A 13506-nucleotide genomic window follows, 5' to 3' on the forward strand; every position below is an offset into this window, starting at 1 on the left:
TAATCTAAAGAAGACCACACAATAATTTAAACATTTTTAAAAAATAACAATAATATTACATACAAAATTTAAACATTATACTCCACTTTATACAATAAACATATGAAAACAATATATAAATATTGTCAATAAGTAATCCATCTTCGAATGGGGTCCTTATCACTCCAACCTAAACCCGTCAATGTACGTTTCAAGTCACTAGCAAACACATTTGTAATTTATTAATGAGGAAAAATTCGACAAAGAATTCCCTTGATTCTCCAAATACACATCTATGTAGAATAACTAATTACTCCATATATACATGTATTCGGAGAACATTAAAGGGATCGCCACCAAACTCATTCCTCAATAATAAATCACAAGTACGTGTTTACTACCTAAATGACTTGAAACGTACAAAGACAGTCCTAAAATGGGGACTATTCAAGAATTACTCCTAATGAGTAACTCTTGAACGGGTACTAAGTCAACATCAAATCAAACAACAACACAATCAAGTACTAAATTAATTAAGTCAATCAATAGCACAATTCAACCACATAATAAAGGTTTCTATCCTAAAGTCCGTAGCATAATTCGAACTAAAATTAGTAAATTTAAAAGGTAACTGGTAAGAGGAGGTTACCTAATCAAGTAAAAGCAAAAATGAAAAGAAAACAAGAAGCAACAGCTACCGCGTACGGTGGTGCCTAGCAGCGCGGTGACAACCCTGAAAAGAGAAAAGAAAAACAAAAAAAATAAGGTTATTCAACCTCAATTCATGAATAACATGAATTATCAAACTAAATTTATCAAAATCAAGTCCTAAAGAAGGTTCCACTTAGCTAATAGCTAATTTCTCTTAATCCAAAAGATGGTTCCACTTAGCTAATTCCATTAATGCAAAAGACGGTTTCACTTAGCTTAATATTAATAATAATAAGACGGTTTCACTTAACTTAGTAATAATAATAATAATAATAATATTAATTAAGACGGTTCCACTTAGCTTAATACTAATGATAATGAGACGGTTTCACTTAGCTACCAACACCAAACACCACCCCACCCACGCCCACCACGGCCCACCCACGGCCGAACCGCCACCCACCGACCAACCCCCACCCATAACCCTAAACCAAGACAAAAACCCCCTTAATCATTCCTTTTTAATTCAAACACAAATAAAACTAAATCTAACTACAAATTAATCTAACATACTAACTACAAATAAATCTAACAAACTAACCACAAATTAATCAAACTAACTACAAATTAATCTAACAAATTAAACTAATTAAACTGAAATTAAACAAAAAAAAACTAACCTTATTAAAGAGGGTGGATGTGGCGGTGGAAATGGCGGTGGAAATGGTGGTGGAAGTGGCGGTGGAAGTGTGGTTGTGTCGTCGAATTTAGTCGCTCGTCGTCGTCGCTGCTTCTCGCCCCTTTTTTTTTCGAAAGAGTAAAGTAGGATAGAGGGGGATCTGGTTTCTATAAAAAAAATTGGCGACTGAAATTACATTTGGCGACTGCAATTCAGTCGCCAAATTGGCGACTACCTAGAAATCCGTCGCCAAACTTAAAAAATTAGTCGCCAAATTTGATTCCCTTTTTAAAAAAGCTAGTCGCCAAATTAGCGACTGAATTCAGTCGTTAATTTGTATATCAGTCGCCAAATTGGCGACTACGATTATCAGTCGCCAAATTTCGGTTGCCTGTTTTAGTTTTTCTTGTAGTGTAGGGATTTAAAAATTCCTTTTTAGTTGGATAAGTTTTTTTGTACACATTGTGATATTATTAAGTACAATGGTTGATATTGTTTTATTGCTTCTAAGAAATAACAAACAACGGATATGGAATTAAAAATCCTTTTAACTTTGATATTTCTATGGTACAAATTGTGATATTATTGCACTCACTGGTTGGTATTGTCTAGTATGTACTGTGATATTTTTTTCATATTTTTGTAATATTGTTTCCTAAAAACATCCAATTGTAGTGGTAATATTTATGAATAATGGTGATATTGTTTCACTTGAAATGTGATATTCCTTAGTAGTATTTTAAAGTATAATACAATATAATAAAATACGTATACAAGCAAGTGTAATGTTGTGATATTGTTTAACTATTATGATGATATTTTTTTGAATCAAGTGTGATATTCCTTCAAATGAGGTGGGATAGTATTTAATAATGGCAACAAAACAACATTAGTAATTATGCGGTTTTTATAACATTGATACCCAAAAAATGGAGAGAATACAAAAATTGATGCCATTTGGAATGACATACAAGAAAAATAATTGAATAGTGTAAGCAATAAAAAGTCGATTGTGAAAAGTTGATGATGTAAAATAGACTTCCTCAGCATACAGAAGCCCTTAATCACTATCAACAAGTGAAGAAATCTGCAAAACAAACAGAAAAAAATAGTGACATAACGTCAGTAATAAGTTTGACAAAATATAACTTTTTTTTTATCAACTTCTGGTAAACTGTGATATTGTTTCAAAGGTTGTATGATATTATGTTTTAGTTGTTGTGATATTAATCCTCAGGAATGAACAACAGTGGCTAGGGATATAAAAATCCTTTTTTCTTTGATATTGTTTGGGTACATAGTATGATATTATTGCATACACGTGTTGATATTGTTTAATTGATTCTGAAAATAGATAGGGATTTAAAATTGATAAATGTTGCCAGTGACAAGTGATATTGTTTTTAAATGATTGTGATATTGTTTCAAAGTAGACACCTTTTAAATAAGTGATATTTTTTAGTATTGGGATGATATTGTCTACAATCAAGTATATATTCTGATAGTGGTTCACAAGGGTACTGATATTATTTACCATGGACTGTGATATTTTTTAGCATGGACTGTGATATTGTTTATTAAGGCCACACTTCAGGAACTGTGATATAGCACACGTAAAAGTGAAATAATAAAAGTTGTAAGACAAATTACTTACATCGGATTCATGATCAAACGAATGATGTCATGTATCAACAGCTGGATTAGGGCAATTCCGCTTATCATGATGTGCCATTTGTTTACAATTATTGCAAAATCTTTTCGGCTTTTGTGCCTTTGCAACGGACTGATCTTTCTTGGACATCAACCTCTTGCCACTACCCTTGTTTTTTGATTGAACATGAGGTAGTATAAGGACCTCAGATGAAGACTTAACCCCAAGGAGCATCTCCAACTCTTGCTGTTTAGTCAATTTTTCAGCACCAGACTTGAAATTTTGTCTAAATGTCTTCAGTAATGAAGTCAGTTCATTTATGTGATTTTCAGCAGAGATTTGAGCAGTGTTAAAGTTGAGTAGAATTCGGACCAGATAAAAAATCAAGCTTAGTGACATCCGACGAATTAAAATCATCCAACAATTGACCGTGAACATTATACAAGGGCATTTTTTTAGTGTTCTTTGTCCACCTACTGAGAAGATACTTATCAGGTATCTTCTTGATCCATTTACCTGATAAAATCCAGATGATGTGTTTACATATGTATCCCTTCCTCTCAAACAGCTTGCATGAACATGTTGCATCAAACGTTGAAGGATTAAATGCGACAGTGTAAGTCTTATGGAAGATAGAATCTTCAACATCTAGGAACCTTGTACTGCCCTCCCTTGAAGAATCACCAGCACTACATGAGTTTAGAGAATCAACGCACTTCTTTGGAATTCATAAAAGAGAGCGTGCGTATAAACAGTCGATGCATGAACCTCAAGGCTAAGAAGGGTTTTGGTTTGAGGTAGGGAGTGATCACTATCTCTGTCAAGAGATTTTTGGGTGTACCGTTGCTGATCCATAGCACTTTGAAAGCGCATCCAAAACTCAACAAGTGTGCCATGAGGATTCTCAAAGCGCTTAAAGAAGCTGTTTTCGCTCTCAGAGCGTTGCGTTGTTCTTAAAAGACAACCAAGAGGAATATCACGATAATACGCTGGAATCCAACGTTGCCGCTTGGAAAACAGATATTGCAACCATGCATTATCTTCCAATTGAAACTCACTGATCAACGAACACCACATCTCTTCGAAGTCACAAGGCTCTAAGTCTGAATCCCAAACAACAGAATTCAGACGAGTGACAAAGTCAGTCTCTTTGGTCACTGTCGTGCCTAACTTTTCAGGTAATTTCTTCATAATATGCCACATGCAATAGCGGTGGGCAGCAGTCGTAAAAGTAGCAGGGACTGCAATTTTCATAGCAGGACATTGATCAGTAAAAAAGAAATGGGGTTCCTTTCCACCCATACAATCTAAGAATTTTGTGAAAATCCATTTAAAATTCTGGTCATTCTCCCTAGACATAAGCGAAGCGCCAAAAGTGACGGACTTCTTGTGATGATCAACACCAGTAAAGGGAGCAAAGATCATGTTGTACTTATTAGTTGAATAGGTTGGGTCAAAAGTCACCGCCTCACCGTTTAGAGCGTAATTACGACGTGCTGCTGCATCAGCCCAAAATACACGAAACAAACACTTATTCTGATCAATATCATAGGCATAATAAAAACCTTCCTGGGTTTCATGAAGGGTTTCCAACTGGTCTACAAACATTTGTGCATCCTTAAGACCTATAAAACACTTGATTTCCCTTCCAAAATTCTTAAAGTCAGTCAAAGAAGCTCCAATATTTTCATAGCCGTCAACATATTCCTTGACGGACCTGAAAGTAGAGGTTGGGCCAATATTGACCTTGCAATTATAAACGATGGTTTGTTTATGTTCAAAAGCAAGGTTTCTACATTTTTTCTGAAATTCTCTATACTTGAGTGGAGAAAAACGGTGGTTATGGGCAGCATGAAACTGATCAACAACAAAGAGTGGCACTTGAACTTGGTCAATTTCTTTAATAACAAATTTAAAGAAAATCCTAGCTTTACAACCAATCCTAGTAACCTTAGTCTTCTTCGGATTATAGGCCTTGACCATTGGCTCCTCCTCCTCACCAGTAATGGGTAATATTGTCGGCTTAGAATCCCTAAATCCTTCCCGGTGACACACAATCAATTTTGTCCTAATATCTCCACTAATACGAAACCTTTTCGTTGAAGATTTCCTTGGTTCAAAACCACATGCTATTGCATAAGTCTCATAAAACTGTATACCCTCATCTAACGTAGCAAAAGTTTGTCCTATTGTATGTGTAAATTCAGTTGCAATATTTCTGACCCACTCCTCAGAACCTCCAGGGGTCACCATCAAAGAAAGACGATTCCCAGCATACACCTCATCAACGTCTATGCATTGTGGAGTAGGAACAGGTACCACAGGAACAACAAAAGTATTTTCTACAGCAAGAGAGGTTGAATAAACAAATTATAACAAAGATAAGTAGATTATAACAAAACTATGATACTGTGAAGGAATGCATGTGATATTGTGTAACGTAACATGTGATACTGATGAATATAAAATAAATACGCAACCGTATTGCGACTGTGATCTTTGTGAAGGAATACATGTGATATTCTGAAGCATAACATGTGATACAAATGCACAGAAAGTAATTACCAGTCATGTACTGCAGCCTATGATATTGTAAAGGATTCAATGTGATATTCTGAAGCATAACATGTGATACTAATGTACAAAAAGTAATTACCAGTCATGTACTGTAGCCTATGATACTGTAAAAGACTCAATGTGATATTCTGAAGTATAACATGTGATACAAATGTACAGAAAGTAATTACCGTCATGTCTGCCCTATGATCTTGTAAAGGACTCAATGTGATATTCTGAAGCATAACATGTGATACTAATGTACAGAAAGTAATTACCAGTCATGTACTGCAGCCTATGATACTGTAAAGGACTCAATGTGATATTCTAAAAGGAAATTTGATTCTAATGAGCAGTAATCAGGCAAACAAAATCTATAAAATGTGATACTATTCAGAATTGATTATGATACTCTACAGAATAAAAAGTGATGCAAAGGAAACTGTTAAATAACGATCAAAACTTGATGTAAACACAAACAGTGAATGCAAAATAAACTTGATGATAAAGAAAACAGACAATCAGTACATCATTTTTATACGTCAACTAGCACAGAACTAGAAGATGAAGAAAACAATGAATAAATTTTAACACATCAAATAGCAAAAACTACATGTTGAAGAAAGTAGGTAATCAGTACATTATTTTAATACATAAATTAGCACGAATTGATGAATCCGTGATTGATGTTGATGAATTATAACATCAATTATAACAAAAAACCAGTAATCACGAAACGAATTCAGTCGAAGATACAATAACAACAAAACATCATGCAATAAACAGGAAAACAGAATGAAAAAATTAAAACATAAAATAAAAGAAGCAAAACGATGAAATACCTGACATTGAATATGTTAAAATTGAGGAAAAAAGAGATGAAGATGACGGATGATGAAAAAGTCAATGAGGATGAGCCACTGAGACGAATGATGAGGAAAATCGATGAATATCGATGACGAATGATGATGAAAACAGGTGAAGATGACAACGAGAGCGAAGAAGACGACAACGCGCGAAAATTGACGGCGTAAGAATGAACAGGGTGATCGCGGAAGAGAGAGAGAAGAGAGAGAAAGTGAATGAATTCAAATGTTGAGGTTTGAGCTGATAATAGGGTTTATATAACAAGTTTAGGAAATGACGAAAATAACCTTACTTATAGCTTGATATAAATCATTATTGTTATGACTCATGTATGATATTGTAGATGGACTCATGGACTCAAATAATTAGGTAGGACTCATGTGATCCTAATTATATATATATATATATATATATATATATATTTGACTCATAATTTATTATTGACATCACTGTCATCTAATAACCCCCTCACAATAAGATAGTTATTCATATACTCACTTCATCACAACTCACTGTCTTCTCGAAAGGTATCGCAACACCATCTTTTACCTTATGCGATTTTCCAAACCTTAGGTACAAGATTACTCTTTGAAATAAAGAAATACTCATTCTCTCGTTCACATCAATAAATTGATATCTCCATTCCTAACTAGAAATACCTAAACATGGTTTCAGGGTCACAAAATCTGCATATCACTAGACATGAATTATTATCTACTTTCACACATTATAAACATCCATGGCAACCAATGAATTATAATAACATGTTTCTATCAATATATAACTTCAATTCAAAACAAAACATCCTTAAGATGATGATTCATACACTAATCAAACTATGAAAAATTCACACCACAACCATATATCACACGGCCCTAATCCACTTTTTCAAGGTCACACATTATACTTACCTCAACTCCGCATCCTGCAATAAGGTTAGAAAAATTCCTAACTTAAAGCATCCATAGACCCATATTTAATCAACATTCTTTTAATTTACCCATCTCTCATTATCCTTTCCCAAGGTGTATGGTTCAAAACTGAGAAAGAGCCGAGGTACGAATTAGGCGAGCTTTCCTAAACGACCTAAGAGGCGCTCCTAACAGTTTCTAACCGGATTTCATTTTATTTAGACGCATCCTAAATTCATTATTGTTCATTGGTTTAGGCCTGAGGAACTTGGCTCTGATACTACATTGTAATACCCCTACTTATTCAGGAGCCTCTAGCTAGGCCTCCCAAGTAAATATGACTGTTACCATCACGGTTTCCCGAGGCAGTGAATAACAAAGATAACAATCCAAAGTACTTTATATAAAATAACCATTAAAGGTCTTATTACGATTGCCAAACTAATTAAATTAAACTATAATAATACAATTTACTACGCAGCAGAAATAAATAAATTTACATAAACACTATAAAGTTAAACTAAAGTGATCTAGACAACAGCCACAATCCAGGTCTGGCTCACGTCCCAATACTCCCAAGTCAGCAAATCTTAAGTACCTGTCTCTGCTCCCCAATTATTGGTTCATCACAGGTGTTTACATAATGCATTGTCAACCAAACGGTTGAGTAGGGATAAATATTAAGAACAATAATTAACAATGGATAATTCAATCTCAAACACATGGCACCACTCTCTTATCAACGTGCTCCATCTTATGAAATGACACCCCTCCCTTAACAATGTGCTCATATCACCATGGTACCTCTCCCTTAACAACGTATCGTCTTTCCTCTGCAATAGTACCCCTCCCTCAATAACGTACATATTATGGTTCATCTTAGAGTACAACTACCTTAACAACATACTTATGACAACAACATTTCTCATCACAATTCCACATTCCTAAGAACAATCAACGATAGTAATTAATCACATCTCGTCACAATTCCACATCCGCAATAATAACAATAATAATAAAGCACGATATAATTTCTCCCCTTCCAACAATTGAAACTATATTTATATGTAAACAATTCGTCTCAATATGCCATCCACAATAACACATAATAAAGTTGAATAGGATATACCCCTACCTCGCAAGCAAGTACTCCAATTAAAAGCGATCCAACCAACTAATAGAATTATTCAACGAAACCGACAGCTTAAGGCATAAATAATAATTACAATTACTAATCTATCAATACAATAACGATAAAGACAATAATCTACCCCAAAATCCTCTAAAATAACGCCCAAATCGCCCGGTCAAACCCCTTGTCAAGGCAGTCAACGACAGCTCCAGGTGGTCAAGGACAGTGGTGGTCAACAGTGGGTGGTCAATGGTCAACTTACAAATGTAAACAATTGTTTAAAGCAAGGTTTAGAATACTTACGGAATTAAATCTTAAGGTAATAAGGATAAACAAGGTTCCTTATCTATCTAGTCTCCCTCTCCCTCTGTCTCTATATTTTATGATTTGTAATTGTGAGCTATAGAATATAAACTGATGGGTGAATGGGGTATATATAGTGACAAGGGAAGTTTTTAGGAAGTTTCTGATTGTAAGATATAATAATATAATAAGAATAAAATATCGAAGTTAGGTGGAATAGATAAATAATAATAATAATAAAAAAAAATAGGATATAATATTATAATAATAAAAAAAAAAAAAAAAAAAATATAATAATAATAATAATAATAATAATAATAATAATAATAATAATAATAATAATAATAATAATAATAATAATAATAATAATAATAATAATAATAATAATAATAATAGGATATAATATTATAATATTAGGAATACTCTAGGAAAGTGCGGAATTAGGAAAAAAAGAGTATTAACGCGTAACATTACTCAGCAAGTTTAGCTTTGCGCAATTATTTTCAAACAGCTGCCATTTATTCGTTACTCATCGGAATCAAGTTTGTAACCATGCGTTGGAAAGCTAAGACAATAAGCTTTCACCTCCAATTTGACTCTCGTAGGAGTTCTACAACTCTACATATTCTCGTTTCAAAATACCCCTAAAATAAGTGATCATATTTCCATATTTGACACATTTGTGCAAGCTTCCTAACAGTAACCTTTGATAGTCTACCTTGTACATTAGACACACACAAAGGGTCCTATAACCATAGAATATAAGGGGTATATTAGAATAATAAATGGGCACAATTCCGTCTTTAATTATGATAGCATAAAACTTCGTCACAAGTTATTCTTTTAGCTCGAAATGCGCTCCTTATGGCTTGGAACATGTAAATGCACTTGGCATGCAATCATAGGCCTTATTACTCGTAGCTTGGCTCCGCCTCACTCGGGAACCTCCATAGTGTAAGAAATGGAAGGAAAAACCGCTCCAATTCCTACATTAGACATAAAGCTTGAGAAATTATACCAAACGCAAAATTAGCTCAAATAATCGCTCCTAAGAGTTGAAATTAAACATAAAACCGAGCTAAATATGGGGTGAAAAGTATATATAAAATGGACCTATCAGAGCTTCATTTTTTTCTTAACTAAGAAACCCTTATAAGATACTCCGACTCTCTTAGGTCCTTTCACAGACACATTCTTTTGATAACAATCGATGTGGGCTCTATATCTACTCAACCAATCCATCCCAAGTATTATCTCAAATCCCCGCAAAGGAAGATCTATAAGGTTCGCAGAAAAGATAACCTCCCCAACTAAAATTGAAACATCTTTATACATTTTATGACACTTAACTGACTCCCGTGATGGTATTGTAACATCATCCTTAATCATCAGTTAGTTTGAGGGTCCTAGGATGTTGACTAGATATGAAGGAACGGGTCGCTCCCGAGTCAAGTAAAACTAAATATGGTATAGAGGTAACTAGAAATGTACCCATGACAACATATGCATCATTCTTTGCAGCTTCTTTCCCCATCATAAACAGCTTCCCACTTGATTTAGCATTATTCTTAACAATGCTAGCTGAAGCGGTTTGCTTATTGTTGCTAGCCTTATTTCCAGCGTTGTTTGACTTCTGGTATGATCTACCATCGTAACTCTGATTATCGTTGTAACGGTTCTGGTTGGTGTTATAGTTATTGTAACCCCAATGGTTGTTGTACTAGCCTGAGAATTTGTTACTTGCATAACTCGGAGCTGGTTTCTGGTATCTACCCTTAACTTTACCCCCACCTCCATTTCTCGGCGTACTCCTACATTCAAAAGCTCGGTGTCCCATTTTCTGACAGTTGTAGCACTGCTACAATTTCTTTGTCCGCAGAACTTGGTTTCCACCGCCGCCACCTTGACTCTAGCTGACACCCCGATTGTTATACCCATTTGAGTGACCAACTCCTCCAGTCGAATAAGACTTAAACTGATTATAATGTGGTTTCTTACTGGTTGCACCACTCTCACTTACAGCTTCAACTTTCCTCTTTTCTCCCTTATCGTTTTTCTCTTTCTTTGGCATATCAGATATCCTCTCAAAATGACTTTCTCTCTAATATACTTCTCCTAATTTAGTTGGCTTTCCAGCTACGAGCCTCTTCTTAATCTCCGTCGACAGCCCTCTCTCAAATCTCACAGCCAAAATCTTAGGCCTCATGTTCAGATCACTCACGTACTCAGATAGTTCCGTAAAGCGATTATGATACTCCTCAACTGTCATCTTCTCAGCCATTTTGAATGTGTCAAATTCCGGCCTCATTCTGCTACGAATATGTTCAGGTATGAATGTGTTCCTCATCATCGTTTTGAAGTTTAACCAAGGGATGTAGGCCTCACCAATCTCCTTGTAGTTATCTCTAATAGCCAAGTTATTCTGGCTCCACCATAACCCCATATTTCCTTTCAGATAATAGGTTGTCTGGTCCACTTGCAGCTCAGCTGGGCAATTTAACAACACAAATAGGTTGTCAAATTGCTGGCACCAATCTCCAAATAGTGATGGCTCACCTAACCGATCATACTTGGTAGGCATATAACGAGCTATTAGTGAGCTCATCTTCGCTGCGTCCACTACTGGCGCTTTCTTTGAGTTTTTAGCACTTCAGTTAGTGCTTCATTCATTTGTATCAGTCTTTCGAACTCCTCTTGTGACATGGTTGTGGGTGTGTATTTACTTGGAGGCATCCTTCTTTTCTAAAAGATGAGCTAACACAAGCATTTTGCATATTAATCACTTTAAATAAAAACGAGCTAAACTTGCGCTTGTCACTTAGTATAATCTTAATGTGTAGATACCCAGTTTCTATCGAGTCTGCAACAAACACCCGACGATTATCGGACTACAACATGCTTAGGAATCGCAGCGTTTGATCGATAGTTTTGTACAACTATACGTCGGAAAACTTAAAACGATTTCAAAATAAAACATTTTAATTCTTTTCTAAGGTACCTAGAGTGTTTAATGCATGACGATGGGGTCCAAAGACACTAATTAGAGTCAGAACCGACACCAAACTAAAAACCGACTTAAAAATTCAAATCCTGACTCCAACAACGAGTCAAACTGAGTCAAACATTAAAAAAAACTTTTCAAAGACTTCCATGTTAAGGATTCCCGGAATCCTTAATGGTCAAGTACAAATCAAGTTCATCCAAAACATAGGATAGAACAAATCATGATTACACTTGCGTGATAGTGACAAGACACCTCAAAGACCCGCGAAATGGCTCGTGCCTCTTCGAGCAGCCCATGTGGCCACGTCGCTCAAAACACACACAACCATGCAATTTCTCCCTTATAATTTTAGATTCGACTTCTCAAGTCACAAACCGACACGTGTTTCCGACCTACCGATCGAAAACACAAGCCTTACACATTGTTTGGTGCCGTGATCGTGCATTAAATCACTTGACCGACCATCTCGACCAACTACACCATCACTAAACCTAAAACACTCTTTTACATTACTAAAACGGTTTTCAAACTGAGTTTTCCGGCCAAACGAGTTGATACACTTTCCTCGATTTCTCGTCTCAAGCTTAGCATGTAAGTATGAGGGTGTAAAAATCCTCTTCTATCATGTTTTTCATTTGTTTCATGACTATAACATGCTAAAACATGCATAACATGGTCCAAATATGGGATAAATGAGCCAAAAACGGATTTTTGGCCGAGGCAGGGGCTGCTTGTATAGTAGCATGGCTCGCGCCTAAAGCCCCTCTCAGGCCTTAATCCACCCGTGTTTGGTATCTTCTTCCCTTTTATTTTCATTTCATATTTGTAATCGGTTTTTACCATTTCAAATATTTCAAATCATTTCATGACAAACATTTAAGCATAAAACATTTTTCACCCTTGGTTCCTAATACCAAGACGGTTTAATCCGTGTTTCGGTGATAATATTTAGTTAATTACATGTTAAAAGGTATTTGAAAACCTTTTATTTCATTTCTTTACATTTTAAAAGGCATTTTAAAACCTTTTTCATTTATTTACATTTTCAAAACAATTGTATTAGTCATAAATACAAAATCATACCATGTCGGATTTTAACCCGAGTTCGATGATAAACATTGACTAATTACAAACAAATGAACATAAAACAATTAGTTCATAATTATTTTCAAAACTATTCATGTCAAGCTTGCAAAACCGAACCCGGCAATGGATATTGTCAAAATAATGTTGATTATTTAAGTCTCGTTCTTCACATCAACACAAAAGAGGCCTAAACAGCCTTTTCAAATCAAGACGGGTTCAAACACCCTCTTTTCAATCCATATTACGAACTTTTTCAATGGTCAGAAGACGCCCGTCTATCGTTTGTCGACCCGCGCCTTAAAAGGCCACTCATTTTTCCATTTTCAAACCAGGACAGGCCTGCTTGCATCGCCTGATGGCTCGCGCCTATATTGGCTGCCTGATGCAGGGTCTGTTTCCTTCCAGCACTTGTCTAGGACGATCCCAACTTCGGTTAACCGAATACAGGATGGATCAGATGACAAATCTGCCCATTTTACATCACATTTGCAAAACGCCATACTAAGACAAATGGATCCTGTTATGCACCTTAAACCTAACTCGGTAAATGGATGTTTAATTTCGGTCTTGCATGCAAATCAACATTAAATCCAACTTGACATCAAATATTTGATACTTGGATTAAACAACCGACATAGAAAGCTCACATATTAGGTTCAAAATTGTGGATGCGCATTCATGCATTTA

At 35.4% G+C, this 13506-nt stretch overlaps 1 protein-coding gene across 1 annotated transcript; it reads right to left on the reverse strand.

Annotated features, from left to right (window-relative positions):
- Positions 1 to 2990: 2990 nt before the first annotated feature.
- On the reverse strand, positions 2991 to 10667 carry LOC141590342 (protein FAR1-RELATED SEQUENCE 5-like). The gene is made up of 7 exons (XM_074410938.1): positions 10470 to 10667; positions 10221 to 10386; positions 7295 to 7308; positions 5617 to 5752; positions 3802 to 5302; positions 3358 to 3649; positions 2991 to 3254 (listed from the first exon to the last, which is right to left on the reverse strand). The coding sequence occupies exons 1-7, from the start codon at positions 10665 to 10667 to the stop codon at positions 2991 to 2993; spliced, it is 2571 nt and encodes an 856-aa protein (XP_074267039.1).
- Positions 10668 to 13506: the final 2839 nt, after the last annotated feature.

The sequence above is a fragment of the Silene latifolia genome, chromosome 7 (assembly GCF_048544455.1).
Source record: "Silene latifolia isolate original U9 population chromosome 7, ASM4854445v1, whole genome shotgun sequence".
Taxonomy (NCBI): Eukaryota; Viridiplantae; Streptophyta; class Magnoliopsida; order Caryophyllales; family Caryophyllaceae; genus Silene; species Silene latifolia.

Bases quoted from the DNA above. Each gene is read 5' to 3' on its own strand.
- LOC141590342 (XM_074410938.1), bottom strand. From the start codon at position 10,667: ATGGGTATAACAATCGGGGTGTCAGCTAGAGTCAAGGTGGCGGCGGTG. The intron at 5,303-5,616 runs GTAATTACTTTT...CTCTTGCTGTAG, and splicing joins TAGGCTACAGTACATGACTG to AAAATACTTTTGTTGTTCCT. The intron at 3,650-3,801 runs GTACACCCAAAA...AAACTCATGTAG, and splicing joins AGTGCTATGGATCAGCAACG to TGCTGGTGATTCTTCAAGGG.